At 38.2% G+C, this 24,830-nt stretch overlaps 5 protein-coding genes across 5 annotated transcripts in view; 2 read left to right on the plus strand and 3 right to left on the minus strand.

Annotated features, from left to right (window-relative positions):
* Positions 1 to 5,450, minus strand: part of LOC111592072 (GATA zinc finger domain-containing protein 7) — a 66,463-nt gene extending 61,013 nt beyond the window's left edge. The window contains exon 1 of the mRNA XM_023304081.2: positions 4,975 to 5,450. The gene's annotated coding sequence lies outside the window, so the exon portion shown is untranslated. The remainder of the gene's footprint in view (positions 1 to 4,974) is intronic.
* Positions 5,451 to 6,792: 1,342 nt separating this feature from the next.
* On the plus strand, positions 6,793 to 8,276 carry LOC111592071 (cyclin-K). Its single transcript, XM_023304077.2, has one exon. The coding sequence runs from the start codon at positions 6,917 to 6,919 to the stop codon at positions 8,201 to 8,203; it is 1,287 nt and encodes a 428-aa protein (XP_023159845.1). The 5' UTR covers positions 6,793 to 6,916; the 3' UTR covers positions 8,204 to 8,276.
* A 1,120-nt stretch (positions 8,277 to 9,396) lies between these two features.
* Positions 9,397 to 12,541, minus strand: LOC111592061. Its single transcript, XM_023304063.2, has 5 exons — positions 12,052 to 12,541; positions 10,498 to 11,943; positions 10,038 to 10,334; positions 9,848 to 9,974; positions 9,397 to 9,788 (listed from the first exon to the last, which is right to left on the minus strand). The coding sequence occupies exons 1-5, from the start codon at positions 12,502 to 12,504 to the stop codon at positions 9,610 to 9,612; spliced, it is 2,502 nt and encodes an 833-aa protein (XP_023159831.2). The 5' UTR covers positions 12,505 to 12,541; the 3' UTR covers positions 9,397 to 9,609.
* A 135-nt stretch (positions 12,542 to 12,676) lies between these two features.
* Positions 12,677 to 13,939, minus strand: LOC111592077 (SUN domain-containing protein 2). Its single transcript, XM_023304097.2, has 4 exons — positions 13,695 to 13,939; positions 13,054 to 13,626; positions 12,825 to 12,991; positions 12,677 to 12,769 (listed from the first exon to the last, which is right to left on the minus strand). The coding sequence occupies exons 1-4, from the start codon at positions 13,848 to 13,850 to the stop codon at positions 12,730 to 12,732; spliced, it is 936 nt and encodes a 311-aa protein (XP_023159865.2). The 5' UTR covers positions 13,851 to 13,939; the 3' UTR covers positions 12,677 to 12,729.
* Positions 13,940 to 14,020: 81 nt separating this feature from the next.
* On the plus strand, positions 14,021 to 24,187 carry LOC111592076 (protein real-time). The gene is made up of 6 exons (XM_023304096.2): positions 14,021 to 14,434; positions 21,347 to 22,270; positions 22,336 to 22,594; positions 22,658 to 22,776; positions 23,353 to 23,680; positions 23,743 to 24,187. The coding sequence occupies exons 1-6, from the start codon at positions 14,372 to 14,374 to the stop codon at positions 24,021 to 24,023; spliced, it is 1,974 nt and encodes a 657-aa protein (XP_023159864.1). The 5' UTR covers positions 14,021 to 14,371; the 3' UTR covers positions 24,024 to 24,187.
* The last annotated feature ends 643 nt before the right edge of the window (positions 24,188 to 24,830 follow it).

The raw sequence follows: 24,830 nt of genomic DNA on the forward strand, positions 1-24,830 counted from the left end.
GTATAGAAGTAGAAAAACGCGAAAGAAATACACAATAAAAAGTTACAAAGCAGAAGAAAATATAAAAATAAAAATAAGAAAGAAATAACACTTATTAATAACTTTGGCCAAAGGCCGTGATGACGGTTCTCGCCTCAGTTGGCTTAAATGAAATTAAATGAATTAAATAGAAATTTTGATGGAGTAGCCTCCATCAGGGGTATATAATAAGGCGCTTGAGGCCATTTCCTGCTGCTGCTGCTGCTGCTGCTTCTTCAAAGATCCACCAATGCGAACTGGGCCAGCGACGGAATAGCTTTAGCTTCTATCTGCGATTGAATTAAGTGTAACGCATTTTGAGTAAATTGCCAAGCGCAACGGGTTTTTTGCTACAACATCAGGCCCCCAGTTGGGCCGGAGCAGCTGGAACTGCGAGCTTGCTTAGAGAGTTAGCCAAGAGTCGGTAATAGCTCTGCCACTTTATTTGTTTTTAGTAATAGAAAAAAAGAAAAAGTGTGAAATATAGTGAGCTGACCACTCTGCTGTTATATATAAAAATTATGTTTTAGACATATGTCGAAGTTGGTAAAAGAGTTCATTTGACCCTTAGGGCAATACAAATTTCTATTTATTCAAATTTTTATTAAGATATATGATTTTAAATTCTACCTGTTTAATATTTATGTGGTATGCTCAACAATTTTTATAAAGATTTCTAGTAAATTATTAGTCTTGGTCTTTGTTTGATTTGACTTTTGTGTAAGAAATGAACCCCAATTGAACTTTTGTACACTGCATCAATTGAAAATGGGAATTTAGGGTATAATTATTTTAGAATTTATCATATTTTTGATATCTCTATCTCATGATCCAGCTTGCATTCCACAAATGATGGAAACATTAAATTTAGTGGGGGAATTCCTGTAATGAATACGAAGATGTTATGTTTTGGATTTTCTATACGTTCCTCCCTTCCTCAAAAATTCGCAAAAAACATATTTCAAATACTATAGGCATTACCGAACACATATGAATCCCATTATCACGCTCTGAAAATTTGATACAGAAAGTCCATCTAGAAGAAAAGTTATTCAACAATTTAGTTCCATACTAAAGCACATAATGCTGCCCAAGCGCAGTCGCTGCACTAACTGAGCAGTCTGAGCAGAGAGTCTGCTTAAGTGTGAGTGTGTATGTGTGTGTGCATGTATTCTTCATCATAAACATGTCTATCAGCTCTTCGCAGTGTTCAGGTATCTCCTAGTCGAGCAGTCTCAACTAGAGCACTCATACTTGTTTTTTCCTTGACTTAGTATGATTTATTATCTGTTGTAGTATTTTAATGAAATTTGAAATTTGTTTAAATTTCACAAAATTCTCTTATAATTCTTTTGATATTCAAACATATATTTAGTTACAGTTAATTCATATTACAATCCTCATTTGAAGACTTTTTGATTTTTTAGATTTCCTAACTATATTTTTGATGTTAACTAACTTAAACTTCTTTGAAAGCTCTGGCAATTTGTCAGGTCTCCGCTATTTGCCACCAGAAACTCTTAAATATTTCAAATATCTCTCACATATTTAACATTTATGTACACAACATATCTCAAATTGCTTAAGTTTCAAATACCAGAGCAATTTGACATAAACATATTGAATAGCAAAACCGAAACAAAAAGAAAAAAACAAGTTTAAGCAAATTATATAATTGTTCAAAAAAATGAGATGGAAACAAAGTAATCAGCCAAAAACTTTCCGATTATTTACGCAGCTGTCATATCATAATAAGCACAGTTATGTTTGAAATGGCTTTTAACTGGTTTTCGCTTGGAAAGGGGGTAATTATCATACAAAAGTTCACAAGCGACCAGGAACATGTAAGAGGCAAAGTAAAAATTACGAGCACTTTGGGTGCTTACGAATATGGCGCAAACAACTTCTATACAGACAATAAAAGAGGCAACTTAAAAGGTAGCTGACATTTGATGGGCTGCGGCCCGCGACAGAGCCTACCACAAATATGGCCAAGGCACGCGTGATTTATGGCCAAGTCGAGTGCGTTGTGCGTTGTACGTTGTACGTTGTTCGCTGTGCGCTATACGTACACATTGCCTATGGCGTCTCGGAGATCGGTGAAAAACACAAAAAACTTCACTCTATCTCGCTCTCTGCCAATTGCGTGCGGCTAAGAATGTGTGTGCTGTGTGCGGAGAATCATTTTCAAAGTGTTGCGAGTTCAACGCCGCCGCTCCATTGGGCTGTTTGGTTACGCTTGGCGGCGGCCAAAACAATTACAGTGCCGCGTTGTTGCAGTTGCAATTTGCAACATGCAACACTGATCCCGGCGGCAGCTAAAAACAATGCAGGCACAAACACAAACTCAAACACCACGCATCGCATTGCCAATCAAAATTGTTAACATATTGTGGAAAGTAAAGCCTCAGAAACAAAAGCAAACCAACTCAACAAGTCTGCTACAAAAACATCATCAACATCGAACTACTTAAATACAACAACAACAACAATAACAATAGAGTTTGTGCATAGTGTGCGAAATCAAGATATAAATTGAAAATGTGAATTGGCAGCCAATTGCATTATGCTACAATGAGGGCTCATAAAATAGAGTTAAGGATTATTGAAATATATTTTTGCGATAAATTAAATAAATAAATAAATAAATAAATAAATTATAAACTTTTTCTAACACAGAAAGTGATCTAAAGACATTCAAAATTTAAAGCATACGAATACGTCTGTGTTCTTGAATATTACATAACATAAGAATTCATATGAATATATATTTTTAAGTAAATAGATGCAATTGAAATGAAAATATTTTTAAATATTTTTTTAAATATATTTTAACCCGATTTTATTAAGCTTTCATCTTTGTTAGATTGAAGTATAACATCGAATATTTATAATTTTTACTATAACTATATTTGTATATTTATATAATATAAATGTTATCATATAACATTTGATTATATTATCTTATTTAAAAATATTCAGCTTGTTGAATAAATATTGATGATGAGACTTTTATAACATTATAACATAAACAGTTCTGTTAACTAACATAGTATTCATTACAGCTCTGCATTCATTTAACGTTATGGTCAAGTCACTTGTTATGGGTATCTAATATTTGATGATGATGAGCTGTGAGCTAAGTTCTGTTAGGTAACAAGCTTTCTTCGTGTTGAAATGTTAGCGTTAAATGTTAAATGACTCAATTTGTTTCTTTCGTAACATTTATGTTAAGGTACTGTAAGGTTTTTTTCATAGCAATTGCTTGTTTATTAGTTATGTTAAGCATAATTACAATTTTGTGTAAAATTTTAGTTCCCTAACTCTAACCAGCAATAGTAAAAAGCGTTTCGTATTTCACAAATAATAGACAAATATTTTCATAATAACTTCCAAACTAATTAAAGTTGATATAAATGTCTCATAACTCTCCAGCAAACCCGAGCTGAACTTAACAATATTGATTAATTATACTTAAGTTCTCAACTTCAACGACCTTGACTATAATTTACTTTAAATTATGACTAATTTCTCATACGTATTACCCAAGATTTGTCATAGGTGCAGTGTATTTTTTTCCCCAAACAAGATAAATGAATCACAAAATAGATTTTTCAGCTCAGTTCAGAATTTAAATGTGTGCCCTAGGCCAAACACTTAACAAAGGAAATCATGAATAAGACAAAGTAAAGAGCCGTTTCTATAATTATGGCTCGCGATGTAGTCAAAATGCACTCGTATATACATTTTGCTACCCTTTTTCTGTTTCATTTGGAAGAGACAGAGAGAAGGAGGGTAAGAAAACGTGGCTGGATGCTGTGTGGCAGGTTCAATCAACTTGCACCAGGCTCCAATGGCCTTGTCTTGCGACGAGACGGCCAAAACACTCATTAGCTTGGCTAAGCGGCTTGACGCGCCCCACAGATGATCTAATCGCCAAACACTTAACACTCAATTGAACGACAGCAACAACAACAGCGAACGAATTTTTATAGCGAAATGTGAGCGTGGATGATAAATCACAAAAAAAAAAGCTGCAACACCGCTAATTTCCAATGCAAGCGTTTGGTGTGAGCCAGCTTATCCCCCGGATCGAAACGAAGTATACAACTGAATCATCTGCTTTATAATGTACTATAGATAAAAAATGCTTACACAAATTATAAAAAAATATAAAACAATTGTACAAATAAGTCATTGCAATTATTGTTTGTAAACAACTGATTAAAAAGTTTACCAAAGTCGAAAACAAACATATTTATATGCTTAATATATAGTGGATACATACTATACATAGAGATAGGGCTTCGAACTGCCTCGAAATTGCAAAGTTTAGAACGGAGCAGAGCATCGTGAAGAACAATTAAGTGCCTGACTAATAGATACTCTCACGCCTGTGGCGAGCGTTTAAGACAGATTTTTAGTCAATTCTGAGGGCAATGACACAAGAAATATTCGTACATTTTAGATGTATCTAAATAAAAAATTTAGCAACTTCTTAAATTTGGCGAATATGTTGAAAGAATTGAAACATACTTGATAAGCGGGTGCTATAAAGGGACGTTGCTGGTGATTAGGAAGGGGTTAGCCACGCCTCCTGCTTGCTATAACAGGCATCTTAACTAAAACATTATATATGGGATTACCACTTTTAGCGTGTTCACATTATTTGTTTAAACAAGATTAGTTCTACAAATAAGATTTTAGATAAAGTTGATTCTTAAACTAACTTCAACATCTTATCTGTATATCTTTAAGAACGAGATCTTTAGAGTAATTTTCCTTTATAATAACGGATCACTATCCGATAGAAATACATTGACAGACAGCAAGACTTACTTATATTGAGTACGTTTTTTAAATATAATAATAATATATAAATATGTGCATATTCATCAAATATTCACAAATCAAATTTAAATTAAGCTTACATTCAGAATAAAAATCACAACTCACTTATTTAGCGTTATAGACTGAGGTATAACGTAAAAAATATTCCAAATAACGCAACGTTATGTGTTTTGTTCTTCTTCTTTCTTTGACTCGTAGCGATAATCCACATAGAATGATTCCAAGGAATGCATGCAGTAGAGCGAAGCTTAGGGGGAAGTAGGAGTGCGCTTATGGAAAGAGCGGGATAGCGCAAACGAGGCACAAAGTGTGTGTGTGAGAGAGAAAGAGAGACAGTGATAGGGAGAGTGCGCGCACGATACGTAGCTTGTGGTTACTTCTTAACTTTTTTTATAGCACATTTTCTTTTCTTTTATTTGAATCTTGCTTTATGGCTATTGTGTATTATTGAAAAAACTTTTTCTGCCTAGGCAAGCACTTCTTTTGGATGTAGTTGTTGTTGTTGTTTAACACTTGCAGCCACTTCTATTATATTTATTTTTATTTATTATTTTTATTACTTTTTTGCGAAGCCGTAGTCCGCAACGAACGCGCATTAAGATATAATAAAAAATATATAAAAACAACTACAAAATGAACTGGGCGGATTATTGTTGTTGTTGTAGTTGTTATTGTTGTTGTTGCCAGCTAGCGCGCTCGGCTTGGTAACTGGCGACGCTGACGAAGTTTCAAAAGTGACTGAAAAGCGCCGAGCAGCAACAAGCGCAGCGAAGCTGCAAACGTGTCTTAAACGGCTCAAAAGGTAAGCAGGTAGAAAGAGAGCGAGAGAGTGGGAGCAAGCGAACCAACTGGCCGAGAGAGCGTGCGATCGTACAAAGTAAAAGCTAAAGAATATATTTGTAAAGCAAACTGGTTATGCTGCTCGGACCGGCACAATTCTATTTGATTAACTTGGACCTGTCTGGCAGCTACCAAGGAGGCAACAGGCTCCTCAAGCTCCCCAAGCAAGGGTAATAACATCGACAGCGAGCAGCAGCGACAAAAAATGCAGACGCAACTGCAACTGTGCATACAAATTGTTTATGAAATGTGAGACGAAAGCAATGCTAGATTGGGCAGACTATAAATATCTAGTCATAAAGCTGGCTGCTGGCTGGCTGCTGCCTGCTGGACTTGTCTGGGCTCCCCAGGGCGCGCCATTGTTTGTTCTCAATACCTTAACCAGTTTTTAAAAGACACTTTGCAATGCAGCTGTTATGCAAAATGAAACAGTGCTGCCCAGCGCGACAAAAGTGGGTGGCATAAATGACGAAAACTGGAAAAGGCCAGTGGGCGAATGAGTGCAGCAGGAGTTGGGGGACGGTGGGGAAGGAGGAACAGCAACCAAATTCCTGTTAGACGACCATATTGACCGCATTATTTGATGTCTGCACAATGCGCACAATGAGAGTCGCATATTAAGCTAACGACAACTGGAAAGGCTGGTTATAAATAGTTACCTCAACTAAGCCAAGGCATTGCGGCTAATTGGCCAACGGCGGCCATGGACGCATACAACAGGTATGCGTTGTGCCATTTGTAGCAGGCGGCAGCGGTAGCAAAAAGAAAACACAAAAAAACCAAATTGTGGAAAGTCAACTTACCCGAGCTGAAAAACTACGTAATTAAAGTAAATATTTGATGCTTAATCAATGTCAAGTCAAACATACCTTGTCCGTTAATTGCGTTACACCTCTTTCGCAAATTCCTTGACGTTTAAAGTCAAAATAAAAGCACAAGATGCAACGTAACATATTACACTATTTTTTTTTTTTAAATGAACGTCCAAACTAATTTGTAGCGCGCTAAAAATGTACATGTATGGTCACACTGGCGACGGCAACAGCTGATTATCGTCGAGCGTTGCCACTGTTTAGACAAAACGGAAAAAGTATTTAAGTAAATATACTAAAATATGACACAAGAAAAGCACTAATTTTTGGTTGGTTTTTTTTTATGTTATTATTAACAAAAATAAAAAATAAATACACTGTGGGCCCGGAGAAAAATGCCTTGCTGGTACTATGACAAAAAGGAGCTACGCGAGACACCTTCGATACTGGATGGCGTTACATATGATACAGAGCGGCGCTATCGCAAAGAGGGCGCACGCTTCATCATGGAATGCGGCACCAAAATGGGCCTCGGCCACAATACAATGGCCACCGGTGTCGTCTACTTCCATCGCTTCTACATGTTTCACTCATTCAAGAGCTTTCCACGCTACGTTACCGCCTGCTGTTGTTTGTTTCTCGCCGGCAAGGTGGAGGAGACGCCAAAAAAGTGTCGCGATATCATTAAAACAGCCCGTGGCATACTCAACGACAACTACTTCTACTCGTTCGGCGATGATCCCAAGGAGGAGGTAATGACACTGGAGCGCATATTGCTGCAGACAATCAAATTTGATCTGCAAGTGGAGCATCCTTATACCTTTCTGCTCAAGTATGCCAAATGCTTCAAAGGCGATCAACCAAAACTGCAGAAAATGGTGCAAATGGCATGGAATTTCGTCAATGATTCGCTCAGCACCGTCGTCTGTCTGCAATGGGAGCCAGAGATCATAGCCGTCGCTCTCATCCATTTGGCCAGCAAGCTGAGCAAATTCACGGTGCTCGATTGGCTAGGTAGACAGCCGCAGCATCAACGCTGGTGGGATATGTTTGTATCGAACGTGACAATGGAGATTCTCGAGGATATTTGTCATCAGGTGTTGGATCTGTATCAGTCTACGCAAAAGGAAGGCCAGGAGCCCAATAGCCCGCCACAAAAGCCGCCCAGTCGTGCCGACAGCCCAACAACAACAACAGCAACAGTAACAACAAATGCGATTTGCCCACAGCCTGCAGCACAGCCCAGTGGCAACGGCGGTCTGATTGGCGAGCTCAACAATATACAATCCATCAAATCGCTGGCCAATGCGATGCCCATTGCCGTCGTCTCGATACCGCCACCCAGCGATGGCCTGCCGTTGCCCACGCCGAATGCAGGCGGTGGCGGCGGCGTTGCACCACTGCCACCACCCAGCAATCTGAACAGCAATGCTGCCAATTATCATTTGTACCACGCACCACCGCCGCCGCCGCCACCTGTGGTGCCAATGCCGCCATATGCGGCCAATGCCTGGACACAGCAGCCGCCACCGCCAACACACTACAGCACAGCGGCGCCACCACCACCTATGCCGCCCAATATGGGACCAGGACCGCCCAGTGGCGGTCCACCTGGCTACTACAACGCCGGACGCCAGCAGCAACAGCAGCAGCAGCAACAGCAGCAACAACGCTATCAATAAATTATGTCAACTTTTTGTAGAAAAACATTTGTTAGAAAAGGAAAGAGCACATGGATATATAATATTAATAAAGCGTAATTTTATTAAAACAAAAAACATTATTCTCACCGTTGCATGACGATTTGTTGGGGTAGTGGGCGGGGAGTCCAAGAAGTCTGAGGAGCTGCTGCTACATTATGAATTGTAATGGAATATGTGGTGTGTGTATGTAATGTTTATACGTCTGCAACCAAAACGCGATTTAGCAACAATTGATTTACATAAATTCTAAAATAGTTAAGGAGTATGAACTTGAAGCTTTAATTAACAAAATATGATATTACAATCAATTTATAAATCACGTTTAGTTCAGCGGATAAACATGGGTGTCTGTGTGGGTATGCTTATGGGTTTACTTGACTACTTAGTTTATTTTGTAAATAGTATATAAGCTAAGCTATATATACGCTACACATATATTATGTTTTATATATATCTATATATTGTGATATACGTTAGTGGGAGTGACATGTACACACATATGTATGTATATATGTGTATGTATACATATACATATACATATATATACATACAAACATATATATATATATAGATATATGGTATTTTATATAAATATTGCAAATCGATTAACGGTTATTGTGATTAACGTTATAACACATACATAAAGACGCGCTTAACTTTTTTCGTTTCATTTTCTTTCACTAACAACTCACCAACCAGCCCACTTTCGCCCCGCCCTCAACATCAGCAGCTTTTATAAATATTGCTAAGGTTTATGCGTGGCTGCCAAAACTCATTCGATCGTTATGGTAAACAGGCAGCATTGGCGTACAAATGCAATTAAAACAAACAGATCTGATCCGGTTTCTTCATCGAGCTAAACAGTTGACATTGATCAAATCCTTAAACTATTTAAACGGACGACAATAGCTTTTGTGTTAAACTAAAATACTTAAATTCTACAGATTTAGGTTTGTTTTGTGTTTGAGACTAGATGCAGAAATTCGAAAAAAAAATCAAATTTGCAAATTTAAAATTAGGTATAAAAATGTACAGGAACGTAAAAGGCAAAACAAAAAAGTATCACTATAATTTTAACAGCTAAATGAGTTAGTGATTATGCTTAACGTAAACATAGCGAATAAAGCTTAAACAAATACTGAACATGCGTGAATACATTAAATATTTGCTTATGTATGGAATTAGCTTTTGTCATCTGTTTAAATTTTTAACTATATAGTGTATATATTTTTGACATTTTGTGAAAGAAGTAAACCGGCACAGATCTATATAAACTTAGAGCATTGCATTTGAAAAATCTCAATTTGAAAATTAACAAAATGCAGCCACGCATAAACATTTTTTGTGGCGTGTATGCACGTGTGTGTGTGTGTACTGGGCGGCTTTTAACGCGTCAATGTTAATGTTAATTCACCACAAGCATAATATTGTGGTATCATTAGAAAATCAGGCAGCGCTTGCCGCATGGATGATATTGAAGTTGAAGCCGCAGCCGAAGCGGAAGTGGTTGCCGCCGGCTGTTGTTGTTGCTGCTGTGCCTGCCGCACAATGTGTCCAATTTTGCCTGCATATAGATATAGATTTAAACGGACATTGGACACAGGTGTTTCATAGCAAGTTTACCCAGCACATTGGCACGATGAAAACGCGCATCCAATTGCCGCAGCACATAGAGATCTTGATGGCGTTTCCAGGCGTCCAATATATCGCTCACCTTGACGGCCACCAGTGCACCGGGGCCTGCGTTAGTCTGTGAGAAAGAAGTTATCGTTAATACACATACTAATATACTTTTGTTAGCTTATACACCTACCCGCTTGAATTCCACACTTAGCTGCTGTTGCTGCGGTTGCTGCTTCACAATGAGCTCGATCAGCTTTTTGAGCTTACGATGATTGCATTGCTGTTTCGAGATATGCAACAGCAGCTGCTTTAAATTGCCAGCAGTTGGCGGCGATGGCGCTGCAAGCTGCTCAAAGTAGGCATGCAACAGAGATGCGTTGTAGGAAATGTGAAGTTTGTCCAGCGCCTGCACCAGATGCTCCTCACTCAGATGCGCCGTGGACAGGCGCGCCACCAGCGGTTCAGTCGAAAAGCTTTGCTTGAGCAGCTGTTCACGGAAATACAAAGATATTTAATTAATGTGGCTGTTAGAGAGAACATGTGTGCAAATGAAAGGAGGCACGTTAAAGGCAATACTCTACTTTCTATATTCTTGCATCTTCACGTTAAGATCAGTACATATCATTTACATTCTTATTTACTTCACTCACCTGCCTGCCGCCAAAATTATTATCACACGAAATAAACCTTTGGTTATATAGACCCATGTCGCCGGCTGTATTGTGCCAGCTAAAGAGGCCGCCAAATTCATCTAAGTAGCCAGGCGAGCCGCTGCGACAGCGCGTCTGCTCGGCGCGTGTGTAGAGCGAAAGGCTGCTGCCACGCCCGCCAACGCGCCGTCTACACTTGACACAGCTGCTCAAATCGAGAGCTTTGCCAATCGTATTGGCCAGAAACTCCTTCTCGAGGCAATCGAGGCAGGTCTCTTCCCCGCTGCCCAAATCAAATTTTGTCGAATTGCTGGCCATGGCGGCACTAGCGGCCACCACAGCTGCCGCCGCAACCAGCATGGGTGCCACATCTTCCTGTTGTTGCTGCAGCTGCAGCTGGAGCTGCTGTTGCTGCGAAACGGCACGAAAATCTGTGCAGCTATAGCAACGCTCATCGTAACTGGGCTGCGAGCGACGCGACTTTGATGAGGAAGCGCAGCTCTTCGAGGCGGACACTAAGGATGAGGAGTTGGAAAGCGTGCTCAAACGCTTAGGCTTAGCGCCTGTCAGCTTCGAGTTGCACGTCTCTTCGTCTGCATGAGTTGGTTCGCTGGGCACGCTGGTGCTGCGATTGAAGCTACTGTAGGCGAGTGTGTTGGGCAGCGAGTGGGCCAGTGTGTTGACATCTGCTGTGGTCGCATCTACGAAGTCCTGTTCATCATCCTTAGTGCCGCAGAGCAGCTCATCAGCATCCACATCAGAGCCAGCATCAGCATCGGCCTTAATCTGATCCAAATTAAGGCTAATGCGTGCAAATTTCTTGCTCAAACGCTGCAGCGCTTCCTGTGGCGCTGGCAATGCTAACTCCTCAATTGGCGAACTATAGAGTTGCCTAGGCTGAGTGGGCGTGGCCATGTGTCGACCGCTCTGTAACTGACTGTAATCGCGTTGCATTAGCAGCAAATTTGCATGTCCTGCTGCCGCTTCCTGTGCGTTCGCCACAAACTCCAGCTCGGACGAGGGATCTGGCTCAAAGTCCATTTCAAGAAAATCCGTCTCATCATCACGCACCAGACCGAAATCCAAATTGCGTCCACCACGGCCAGTGCTGGCGTCGAGCGCAGCCATGTCAAAGTCAGCGGCATCGCCGCGGTACGCATAGACGCAGTCATCCGAATTGAGCGATATCTCCTCGGCCTCCACATCGTCATCTTCGTCGTCATCGTCCAGCAGTATGAGATCGTCGGCATAATAATTGTCGCTGGCGTAGCTCAGATTCTCAGTGGAGTTGTTCATTGAGGTGCGACTGGAGCTGAGGCCGCCAATTGCCGCATCGGTGGGCGAGAGTGCGGAGGCAGCAACCGCCGCCGCTGCAGCTGCCAAATCGCAATTCAGCGCTGGCAGCTCAATCAGACCGTAGGCAGCGCCAATGCTGATGCCATTAAGCTGTAGCGAAAATTCCATTATTACAAAAATAACAAACAATGGAAACGCAGAGCACATGTACATACATACGCCAATAAAAATTATAACACAAACAAAAAAAACACTTGCCTTATCACTGGTGACTAGGCCTGCGCCAGCTGCAGCGCAGTCGCCGTCATCGTCGTCCGCTGCAGCGCCGTCGCATCCTTCTCCTCCGCCCTCGTCCTCAATGTGTGCGACACAAGTGGGCGTCACAGCAACAGCGCCTATCGTTGTTGTTGCTGCTGTTGTAGCTGTCGGTATTGACATTGTTGTTGCTGTTGTTGTTGCTACTGCTGTCGTCGTTGTTGTTGTTGTTGCTGTGGCAGCTGCTGCTGTTGTCTGTTTCTGTTTCGCTTTTGCCATAGTCCTTTGCAATTTCGCCTGCTCATCGCCATCGAGGCTGCTATAATTGTGTGTTGAGTTGCACGCCACAAGATTGTTATTATTATTAAGATTTAATCGCCACAAGCCATCGTGTTTTAACTTATTTATTTCAATTTTATCTTTGCCAAAACCAAAACGATAATCGTTATCGCTCATGTCTAACTTTAAGCCTACACCTTAGAGATGAGCGTTGATGGAAAATATATATATACTCATGTATTCGTTACTTGCTATAAATATCGCATACAATTGGGTCACGAAATATGTATTTTAATGCACAGTTAACAAAATATTATAAAAACAATTCACAGTTTGAGTAACTTTAAAATAATTTGAACAAAATAACGTTTTTTTAACAACTTAAAAGATTTTTAAAATGAATTAACGAATTGTGTCTATCGCTTTGCCAAACACTTCCACGCTGCGTAAGAGATACGTCAAAAATTAAAACATCATATTAAGAAAGAGACAATTACCGATATATGCAAGTGGAATTTCCGCCATGATTTGTTTTGAATGAAAAAACCAATATACGAAATGGGCAATGCTTGCCGACAATATAGTTCTCTGTGCGTGCTGTGGGCTCATTTTTGTATTTCCACTTACCTAATAGTTCTTTTTTGTGAGTCTTTGTCGACACACCCTAACAAAACATTAAACATTGACAACATACATAAATGTGATTATAACGGGAAGATAACTTACGTAAACCTCAAAATCTTTTGGTGCATTATTTACACACTCACTCGGAGTCATCTCTTTCGGCACATGTGTCAAACTTATTTCCTGCACATGGATAGTCTTCGCCAGTTGTAAGGAAATTGTTGCTTTATAGCCCCGAAACCCGAAACACGATCCTGGCATTAGGCTTGGCCTCAACATATTTATGGGTGGATTTGTACTAAAATCCAAGCCGAGCAACGACTTAACCAAGTTGCTATTAGCAATTGGTTCTGCTATAGCCGAAATTATACGTGCACCCAGCTCCTCGGAAGCATAATTGATACGAGGTGGAGACACAGCCAGTGATTGCTTATTGGTGTGGGGTGCATTTGTCTGCGAATCTCGACAAATTGATTGTTCGAATTTTTTTTTTATATTGTATACATCGTCCATTAAGGGGCCAATCTTGCGTTTTACCAATGTATCCACACAATCATTCAATTCACTTGAATCGCAACTTATGGATGCCTTACTATTCTGATTTTGGCTACAACCAGATGTTACTGAAGGCAGATATTCGTATGTATTTGCTGTGCAATCCACTTTAAGCGCTTGCTGCTTGGCAGGAATATATATAAGAATATATTTTGACCATTTGAACAATCGTTATTCAATATATTTACGGATATACAGTTAACGTCTTCTTGCAGCCGTGTAAGTCCTATAATACTCTTTCTATTATTCCACATTAGATGATAGAAAAAGAGCACGAGTAATGAAAACGTGAACATGTAGGTGCAGCAGACGCGCTTGTTGCAGGTCCGCCTACCTGCATCCATAATTACATATCCAAAGTTGGAATTATTTTCAAAATATAGTCTACTCAGATTTTCAAATATAACGCACAAAAAACATTGTCGAATTAACAGTTACATTTGAAAGTTAACAGCATTCATCGTCAAACAGATCGATATTTCAAACAAAGTATACATCGATATATCGGTATATAATGCTACATCACTAGCAAAAAGCAGTCAAACATTCGCGGAGTGTACACAAAAAAGGAAAGGCTTTCTTTTTCAGCCAGCTGCAGCAGTTGCACGCACAACAACAAACGCTGGGGCTGCAGAGAAACGAAACGAACTTAACTAAACACTTCAGCGAAATAAAATACAAAATTGTAAACTTATAATTGTCAGAACTGTTACAAAATACAACTGAAATACAAAAATTATGGAAAATTTGGCGCGTATATGTGAACAAAAAGTGCAATAGAAGAGAGAAAAAAAATTGATTTTTAACCAGTGTCAAGTGCCAACAACAACAGCAACCAAACCAACAACAAAAAACCAGCAACAAAATGGTGCAAAAATTCCAATCGCCCGTGCGCGTCTACAAATATCCCTTTGAGCTCGTTATGAAGGTGTGTATCTTATTTGCAGTAGGCGTGTCACATATACCGCCCACGCCACGTAACTAATGTGTTGGTGTGAGTGTGTGTGGGTGTGCATGCGCTTAAAGCGTGTCAGACTTAAATCATTTTTATAAAAAGCGAAAAACAGCAATTTGCTTACAACTTATTAATTAAGCGCAGTTGTCTTTGTTTTCACTGTATTTTCCGCAATAATTTTACGTCCAGCTGCTTCGCTCCTTCCGCCTGTATTTACCTTCTTTTCTTTTAGCTGTCAAATGCCGTCGCGCATCGCATGCAGCAGATAAATAAAATTAACCTTGGCGCTCTCCCTCTCTCTCGCTCGCTCGCGCTATTCTCTCTTTCGTCCGCTACTCTCCCTCTCCGTCTCTCTGTCGTTCAATTGAATAACCCGCGTATGTAATTTCATGAATGGAACGCCTCACTTCCATCGTTTCATCTCAAATTGTGCGAAGGGGTAAAAAGAAGACGGTCAGCTGCCCAGTTCGTGTTTTGCATTCCAGATCCGCCTCACACAGAGACAGGCAGGAAATAAGCGATTATGGGCACATTGTATACAATCTACAACAATCAACGAAATAAGACATATAACACTCTAAAAAAAATAAAACGACAAACAATAACAATATAAACAATTCTGTGTGCATGCCGAATATGAAATACAGTTTGTTTATTCAAAATGCTCATTAGAAATCAACAAGAAAAAAGTTGCAAAATCTAACAAAAGTTTTGTTTCTGATTGGATTTAATTTATCTCTAGCTGAAACTCAAACATGTTCGTTTGTGCTTAACAACATGTTCGAGTCATGGTTGGCTTTTATAATACAAAGTGGAAAGTTCCAATAAGAATTGCTATTAGAGTATTTGTTATATTTCAATTAAAATTTATGTGAAGTGGTACACAAATAACATAGGATAATGAAAGAGCTTGACGTTCACTATCTATAATTTATCTTTAATGTGTATATGCTCTATAATATTAAATGTGTATATCTGCTTTGGTATTTGGATTGAAGTAGTTGATGTTCAGGTCGTGAAGTTTCGATATGAGAAATAGCCTTAAAAATAGTAAGTCTTAAGCTGTGATACTTTATTAATGTCCTACAATGTTCATTAGAAGCAAACACCTATTCTGTAAGAATGAAATAAAATGTTGATTCCAAATATTTTAAAGAACAAAAATTATATTCTAACTAAATATGATATATATATATTTATATATACTCTATTCATATCATAAAGATCGGGCAGCTACAACATAAAAAAAATAATTTATTAAGTCATTTAAACCGAAAAAAATTAATAAAAATATATTCTATCAATTTAAAACTATATTTCCATAAATGTTAGGGTAACTCCAAGTCGCCCACTCTTTTACTGTGTTTTTTTTTTACAATGTCTGAACATTTTGATACCAACTACAAAAGGGTAAACAAACTTCGTACTGATATCAGCGTAACGATGGATTACTCCATGAGCTCTGCCGGCTCTATTAACTAATTGACTGCTCTATATCTTTTGCGATAAACACTTTAGTGTTATCACTTCGGGGACGATCCATTGTAGCCGCAAATTTAATTAAATTTCGCATTAATTTATTCATTTATTATTATTATTCATTTATCAACAAATTTTATTTATTATCAGCTTGAATTAAAGTAGTTTGCAATTGTTGATGGGTGCAGCGACGCTGACAAAGGCCAAACAGTTAATGTCATTGACTCGAAAAATAACGAAACGAAAGCTCTTTTTTCGTCTACACACAGTAAGTCAAGCTAATTGGCTTAACAGTAAAAATAATCGCTTAATAGTACTGGGCACCATATCAGCCGTCAGTCGAAATGGTCACGTTTTCGACTCATTGGCTGTCTAGTTGGACTACAGACCCGCTCTATCTAGAGAGAGAGGGTGTTTATATTATAAAAGAGCTTAGAATTCAAATCATTAAATTCTATTGATAAAGTCCCGTCGAGATGATGCAATCGCAAATGGAATATTTTAAACTTTGAATATTAATATCAGAGGAAATTAGGCAGCTTGCAGATTTTAATGAAACTAAAATCTAGTTTAGCTTGAAAAGTAATTGTTTAATGAAATCTCTGCAAATAAAAATAATAAAAATAAAATATGTACACAGCATTTAAGAAACTCAATTAATTATACTTTCTTCATTTCTTGAGCTCTACAACATCTATAAATAATTTAACAAACTAAAGAAAACTTTTAGATAAGATAGAATTTAATTATAAAAAAATCAACCATTTTCACTTCGTGAACGAGACGACTTTTTCTAAAAAAAATTGCATTTTCAAACAAAAATTTGTTGACTAATTGAATTAAAGAATTTAATTAAAGAGTGCAAATATATGATTGAAGCACCTGCTCATATATGTCTCAAATGCAAGACTAAGAAGAGCTGTCCCAAATGTCAGCTATTTTTAGGCACGCCCACAAGACTAAATGGGAATTGTCAGCTTGGTATACCCTGTACTCATTGAATGCGCCATTTTGAGGGCATGACAACTTTCTATAGAGCAGCAAAGTCAGGATGTTAAATTAAGTTGATTTAGCCAGGTTTCATTTGCTTGTCTATCTGTATGTCACTACTTGCGGTATCTATCGATAAAAATCGATAAAGTAACTAGACAGTGGAACTGCTTAAGCTAGAGACAACAAATGTATGCCCAAATCGACTTGAAAGTGGGTAAACAAACTTTGAGCTTATTGTGCTTATTGTGTTATGCAGGAGATAAGCAGGCAACGAGTTGAGTAGAGTGGAGCGTCTACAATTCTTTTCTTATCTGACATGTCTATTTTGGATACCCTTCGTCAGTCAATATACAGCTGAGTTTGAAGATTTGATTCATGCACACATTTGGCTAATATATTAAAGCATTACAAATTGTATGGTATCTAAATTATTCGAATTTCAAGTGTATTTCTCATAGTAGGGACAGTAGGGATATATAATATATATAAATAAAAACATATATATGGGTTACTGTATATATATGTATAGAAGAAACCAAGCATAATGGGCGCATATAGGTTCGGGTAACTTCCAGTCGGACACTCCCGATACTCTCACTTATTTGCTGTTTTCTTTCTTTGCTAGTATATCTCAGTATCTCCTAGTCGGATACAGCCAACTATCTTACTTGTTTGCTGTCTACTTTGCTTGTTCTGGAGATAGAGAGCAGTGCTCGGTATCTTCCAGTCGGGCACTCCCGCCACTCTTACTTGTTTGCTGTCGACTACCATTTTGTAAATGACGCCACAGCAGATATGGAGTGGCCGTAGGGCATAAATGCAATACGTATTGCCATCAATTTCCATTTGGCATCAGCGTCAAACCCGTCAACGTGACAACCCGAAGTGCTATTACGCATACGTCACATGAGCCAGTTGCCACTTTGCACACACTTTCGATGGGACGGGATGCAAGGGGTAGCGAGCGTGCAAATAAATTGGATACTATAATAAAACTGTTTAATGCGCAATTATCATTTCATACGGCCTGGGACAATTGTACAACTAGCACTTTCAATCGTCTATGTATGAAGTCTATAAATCTGCCAAGCAGCAAATATGTTTGTTTGGGTGCAATTTAATTTTGTTTAGTTATCTTCTTTTTTCAGTTTCCAGGTCATGTGGCTATTCGCACGAGCGGGTGAATTATTAAGCGTTCAGCGGCGCAAAATATTGGGTTTTGCTCGACAACAAGTTGTATTCTCGTTTAGTTTTTCCCAGGCGCTCTGGTAAGACCACGTGCCAGGCACGTCGTGTGTCGTCTCAGCGCCTTGAACTTTTCAAATATTTATGCAGCGAACCTTTCCCACAGTAATTATCCTTTGGCGTGCAGGCCTCTCAAATGTCAGCGTCTCGACACTTTACGACTTTAAAGGACATTCGCTTCCATTGTCCTTGCCGACCCAAGCCAAGATTTTAAAAATTCAAAACAAATTTCCGTGTAGCGCTGCTACACATAATAAATAATAAACCATGTATAGATTTATCTATATATATATTATGTACATATATGAAACATCAGATAAATTGTAGCTGACGTTGCTTGCTTTATTTATTTTATTTGTTTACTCACGCCTCTTCGAGTGATATAATAAACTCTGCACCTACCAAGTGCCGCGAAGCACACGAATTTGTTTAGCTTAAATCTATTAAACATTTCTGCTTTGCCTTTACATTTTTTTAAATTATTTGAATTCTTAAAAATTAGCCAATCTAGCTTAATAATTATTGCCCATAAATATTCAAATGTTTCTATTTGGTTAATGATTTTTAAAAATGTTTGAACTTTGTTTACATTAGAAAATTCTCTAAAATTATTTGAAGAGTATATCATTATCTTGGACGAGTCTAGGCTGAATTCCCATTTTCAATAGGCTCAAACTACAGCAAAAATATTGATACCAAGTTAAGATAGCTTTTAAAACATAAAGTAAAAGCGTAAGAAGAATGTAAATTTTAAATTTATAAATTTCTGTATACCATACGCAGTACGCGTTTGTCATTTTTTTTCGATAACTTAGTCCATTTTCTTATAATCGATAAAAATCGATAGTTTGATTTTCTTTTTTTAACGTAGTTTGCATAGCTCTATAGATGGAAGCATCCAATTTACTGTTGGGGCTACTGTAATGAATACGGATTTAGATACATGACCAAATTCTCATAATATATCGAAGATATTTCAACAACTAGAGACTTGTGCATTGACAAAGGCACACATGTGTGTCCTGAAAAGCTCATTAAGAAAGTCCATTAAGAACAAAAGTTATTCAACAATTTCCATAGTACAGCCCACACGCCCAGCCCAAGCACAGTCGCTGGGTAAACCGCGCATTAAGCACAGCGCCTGCTTATGTGGGTGGGCGTATATTCTTCGCCATGTATTAAAGAGTGTAGAATTATGGAAATATCAGTCTTTCCCGGCCCTTTGAGGGTATCTTCTAGTCGAGCAGTCTCAGCTAACCATTCGTATTTAATTTATATTACAATAGTGAAGTATATTTTACTCATTGCTTGATAATGAATATGGCTAAAGACATATGATTTCTTAATTACAAAATAGTTCTTAATATATAGTATTCAAACCTATTAATCGAAGCATTTAATTGTTAAGGGTTACCAGTTAAGTTTAAAGACAAGTTCATTCATTGAATATTCATTTTGAGATATATGAATCAATGTCGTATCCACAAAGCTCTTCAATATTTATTAAATTTGTAGATAAGTTTACAAAGTATAAATATCTTAAGTGCATTGCCTTTATCTTATCTGACTTGGTTAATAGTTCTTGGCACTTCCTGCACACAGCAAAATTTTAAATAAAATGTAGAATTATACATTTTTTAGCTTAGAAAAAAACTCTTTAGAGAGGAAATTGTTTTAGAACTATAGAGCGATAACATTTATTGACTTCGCAGAGCTCTTTATGATTATTTTACCCTGATTGACCTTACTTAACAAGCTTCAAAAAAACGTTCAGGTCGCCTATATTAATAATTTATCGACATTTTCGTATGGTTCCCGCCCCAATATGAATCATTTAACTTATCAGTCGAGAAGTTTAACAGCTTTCTACCCTTAAAAATTTGATGATTCCATCACTATAAAAGTTTAATTTTCCACTCTGTTACGCCCACAAGTAGTTTATTTCTTGGTATTGCCACGCCCTTAATGTGCGTAGCTTTTTGACCTTATACTAGTTACGTGCCATTGGTCCAGGAAGGAAAGAGCGTATATAGGTTTTCTGCATTTCGGCTGTCTGTCCACATGAAAGCCAAGCATTTCGTCACTATTGCAATGGAAATTTATAGTGTAAAGATTTAGTTTATGACACTTCTCTCTATGAATAGATATAAATATTAAATAAACATATAGAAATTGCCAACACAAGAAGCATTCACTCTAACCAATATACTCATCTCGCTAACAAAACAATGAATTGCTTTTGTAATGAGATTTATGGGAAATTTATTAAAACACTTTAAAAATATTTAATATTTAATTTGAAATAAATAACAAATTCCATGAAAATTTTAAATTAAAAAGGGACATAAAATATAAATTAAAAATTATATAAAATATACAAATTAAAATTAAAATAAATAAATAAATATAAATAAATTAATTATATATGAAATATATAAACTAAAAAAAAACTAAATAAATTAAAATGAAATAAAAAATTATATAAAATATATAAATTAAATAAAACTAAAAATGATGTAAAATATATAAATTAAAAGAAATGAAAAATGCCATATATTTATATATTAGTAAAATTAATTTAAAATATCATAGAATATATCAATTAAAAGAAAATTAAAATACTACAAATTTATATATATAAAATAAAAGAAAGCTTAAAATTCCAAAAAATATATAACAAAAGAAATAAGAATGTATTTAAAATATTTAAATGGAAACAAAATGCGAAAAGCCCTAAAATAAATAAATTGAAAGAAAATAAAAATGGCCTACATCTATATATATGAAATATTCGTCATTCAATTAATGGAAAATTAAAGTAAAGCAGCAGCAACTCTGTTCTGTGTGCTGCTGTTGTGTGCTGTGTTGCTGCCATAAAGCGAGGGTAAATAAACAAGCAGCTGTTTTGTAATTTGGCAAAAAGTATTGCCAATATTTGGATTGTGCGATATGAACATATAAGTATGTACATACATGCATACAGCCGTATAGATCTATGTGTATTTATATAAATCTATATGAGTATTTCTGCGGTCTGTGGCCCTAGGCCAAGTTCATGTTCATTTACATATCACAAATTGGCCGCTGCTCAAGGGCAAACAGCCTTTTTGGCAGTTGCTTGGCATTTTCACATTGCATTCACATTTTTCACAATTTATCATTATTTAGGCCTACGAGCGTCGCTTTCCCACATGCCCCCAGATGCCCATTGTGCTGGATTGCGAAATCATTAAGGACGAGAGCTTGGAGAATGGAGCCAAGCGCAATACGAGTCGGCGCTGCAAGCTGGCCGTCGATGCGCCGTATATCTTTAAGAAATTGATCGGCGTGGACTTTGTGTTCTTTCTGCAGCACAACTATCTGGACATGACGAATCGTACGCTGAGCATCGAGGCGGTCAACGAGAGCTTCTCGTCGCGCATCGAGATCTTTGAGCGCTGCCGATATTATGCCCATCCCGATAACAGCGAATGGACATGCTTCGATCAGACGGCAACGTTGGATATTAAGAACTTCTTTGGCTTCGAGCATTCAATGGAGAAAATGGGCATGAAACAGTATACGCAGACTACGCTCAAGGGCAAGGAGATTATTGAGTATTTCATTAGCCAGCTGAAGGAGGAGGGCGTTACGCATGTGGATCGCTGGGTGCCGCCATTGGATGCACCCAAATCGCCTACCACAGATCAGCATCATGATATTTTGCTTGATGGTGATTTTATTGCACGCAATTTGGGTCAACTGTCGCCGATGCAGGAGTCAAAGCTGTTGGAGCTGAGAAAAATGCTCGATGGTGTCGATGATCTGGAGCGCATGCCCAGTTATCAGACCATCTTGCGTTTCTTATCAGCGCGCGACTGGCACGTTAGCCAGGCCTATGCGATGCTCTGCGATTCCCTCAAATGGCGTCGCGAGCATCGCATCGACGCCCTGCTTGCGGAGTATAGTAAGCCAGCTGTTGTTATCGAACATTTTCCCGGCGGTTGGCATCATCACGACAAGGACGGACGACCAATTTACATATTGCGTCTGGGTCACATGGATGTCAAGGGTTTGCTCAAGTCGCTGGGCATGGAGGGCCTGCTACGCTTGGTCAGTTACACCTACTAAATGGCCCACATCATTTGGCTCATTCATTATTTCATTCATGTCAACAGGCTTTACACATCTGCGAGGAGGGCATACAGAAGATTAATGAATCGGCCGAACGCTTGGATAAGCCCGTACTGAACTGGTCGCTCCTGGTTGATCTGGAGGGGCTGTCTATGCGCCATCTGTGGCGCCCCGGCATCAAGGCTTTGCTCTACATCACCGAAACTGTTGAGCGCAATTATCCAGAGACGATGGGACGCGTTTTGGTAGTGCGGGCTCCGCGCGTCTTTCCCATCGCCTGGACAATTGTCAGCGCCTTTATAGGTGAGTTTCCCTAGACAATGAAACAATTGGAATTTGTGTTTATTTCACAATCATTTTTCATAGACGAACATACACGCTCGAAGTTCTTATTCTATGGCCCCGATTGTGAGCACATGAAGGACGGCCTCGCTCAATATATTGATGAGGAAATTGTGCCCGATTTTCTGGGCGGCCCTTGCAAGGTAATTTCCGCTCAACTCTAATCAAAATCAATTTGAAAATCGTGTGTAAAACCTCATATATATTTTTGTATATATATATGTATATATAAATATTTCTACGATATAATATTTGATTGTTTTTTTTTTGTAAATTTTGTTTAACCAATTTCCTTTCCCCGTTTAACATATATTTTCGACGCTAAATAGACGCATTTAACGCATGTGGAACAAGTCAATAGAAAATATCTAACGCATTGTTATTTAGCTGAATGCGATTGTGTAAGCAGCTTCAATAACTCTCCTAAGCCAAGTCACATTATTATATTTTGTATATGTTCATGTACCTAGTACACTCTATTCACATTGTTTCTCTGTCCAATGCTATGTTGCGAACTATGTCAAGTCCATAAGTTTATATGAAAGCGTATCATTTTGTTTGTCTCAGCGTCCGTGTAATCCTTCACACACACACACACAGAAATGAACTATTTTGTACCTTGAATAACAAATATTACAAAGAAAGGAAAATCACACACATACACACACATACACTTTAATTGCTGTTATTAAATGTTATGTCTTCTTTTCTATAACCAGACCATGATACACGAAGGCGGCCTTGTGCCCAAGACGCTGTACAAGATGAACTCGCTGGAGGATCATGATGATGAGACGCCTGTTGCATCACGTGCCGCCTCCGCCTGCATTGTGGAGCCTCCCAGCGAGGGAAAACGTTTGTCTGCTGCCCATCAGCACGATCATAAAAATCTCTATAAGACTGTGGAGCTAAAGCCGGGCTTCACACACGAGCTGCTCATACGCAATACGGATCCGAAGAGTGTGCTCACCTGGGATTTTGATGTGATGCGCAACGATTTGCACTTTACGCTCTATCGCGTCACCGAAGAGCTGCCCGATAAGAATGGTCCGCAAAGCAGTTAGACATACGTAAGGCCTAAATTCATCCATATTGTTGTCCTATTTCAGATTCGGCTGTCTCCTATTTCGATCTGCAAGATTTTGTGGAGGGCGTCAACTATTTCAGGGAGGAGCCAACTCTCATCTGCCGACACAAGGAGAGTGTGCAAGGTTCGCATGTGATGCACCACAATGATAGCTATCTAATGCACTGGTTCAGTCCATCGGGTTCACAGCTGAATGTATTTTACGAAGTGCTCAGCTCGGTCAACTATAAAGGTTCGATGACCAGCTTACAGTCGGCCTTTTCATCGAACTCATCGGCGGCTAGCTCCTGTCAGAGTCGATGATATGAGCCGAACGGGCAGGCCTCAACATCGTCGCCCTGTGCCCGTGGCGTGCATGACGAGCAGGTCGAATTGGATTTGCTGTCGGGTACATTGATGGAGAAGAGCTTGAATCTGTTCGACTCGCCAGATATATTTTTTTAAATGCCTGCAAAATTTGCAATCTCGTTTAGTTTAATTTTTAGCAAAATGTTTAGTTTGAGATTTTAATTCTAATTTTTTTGTGTAGCACAATTTTTTATGTTGCCTCTAATTTGAACGATTTTACTGTTTATTTAAGATTATTATGTGTATCAATCAATTAATATATTTATATATATATTTACTATAACGTTAAGCCAAAATATGAAATTTGTGAATCATTACTTTTACATAGATATAGACGGTTGTATCAGAAAATTCGAATATCACATAATGTTCACATTCATTTGAGAGCGTCAATTAGTCCATTTTAGCCACAATATTGTAGCAGCTTATACAACGTACATATATAACTAAAAAAACCAAAAAACAAATGAGAAAAACGTAATAATTGTAGTGCAGCAAATTTTTTTATGGCTTTTTATAAGAGTATCAATGCAACATAACGAAATTATGCCAGAAGTTTTGACGCTAGAACGAAAATAATGAGATTTACAAATATCTTATCAATGACTACATGTTACCTAATTAGTTTAATTCGGAGTCTACAACGCAAAATACAAAAAAAAAACTGAAACTTCAAAAATTTTAGCCTATTGCAATGATTTGAAAAACTGTTTTAAATCGAAAACACTCATAATAAGTACAATATCATTCAAATTCCGTTTA

Source organism: Drosophila hydei, unplaced genomic scaffold (assembly GCF_003285905.1).
Source record: "Drosophila hydei strain 15085-1641.00,03,60 unplaced genomic scaffold, DhydRS2 tig00000149-arrow-pilon, whole genome shotgun sequence".
Taxonomy (NCBI): Eukaryota; Metazoa; Arthropoda; class Insecta; order Diptera; family Drosophilidae; genus Drosophila; species Drosophila hydei.

Excerpts from the sequence above, each read along its gene's own strand:
- LOC111592071 (XM_023304077.2), top strand. The coding sequence starts at position 6,917 with ATGCCTTGCTGGTACTATGACAAAAAGGAGCTACGCGAGACACCTTCG.
- LOC111592061 (XM_023304063.2), bottom strand. The coding sequence starts at position 12,504 with ATGAGCGATAACGATTATCGTTTTGGTTTTGGCAAAGATAAAATTGAA. Across the intron at positions 9,975-10,037 it reads TAAGTGTGGAATTCAAGCGG|ACTAACGCAGGCCCCGGTGC; the intron begins GTAGGTGTATAA and ends TCTTTCTCACAG. Across the intron at positions 9,789-9,847 it reads TCATCGTGCCAATGTGCTGG|GCAAAATTGGACACATTGTG; the intron begins GTAAACTTGCTA and ends ATCTATATGCAG.
- LOC111592077 (XM_023304097.2), bottom strand. The coding sequence starts at position 13,850 with ATGGATGCAGGTAGGCGGACCTGCAACAAGCGCGTCTGCTGCACCTAC. Across the intron at positions 13,627-13,694 it reads AAGACGTTAACTGTATATCC|CAAGCGCTTAAAGTGGATTG; the intron begins GTAAATATATTG and ends CCTGCCAAGCAG. Across the intron at positions 12,770-12,824 it reads AATTCCACTTGCATATATCG|CGTGGAAGTGTTTGGCAAAG; the intron begins GTAATTGTCTCT and ends TCTCTTACGCAG.
- LOC111592076 (XM_023304096.2), top strand. The coding sequence starts at position 14,372 with ATGGTGCAAAAATTCCAATCGCCCGTGCGCGTCTACAAATATCCCTTT. Across the intron at positions 22,595-22,657 it reads AATTGTCAGCGCCTTTATAG|ACGAACATACACGCTCGAAG; the intron begins GTGAGTTTCCCT and ends CATTTTTCATAG. Across the intron at positions 22,777-23,352 it reads TTCTGGGCGGCCCTTGCAAG|ACCATGATACACGAAGGCGG; the intron begins GTAATTTCCGCT and ends TTCTATAACCAG.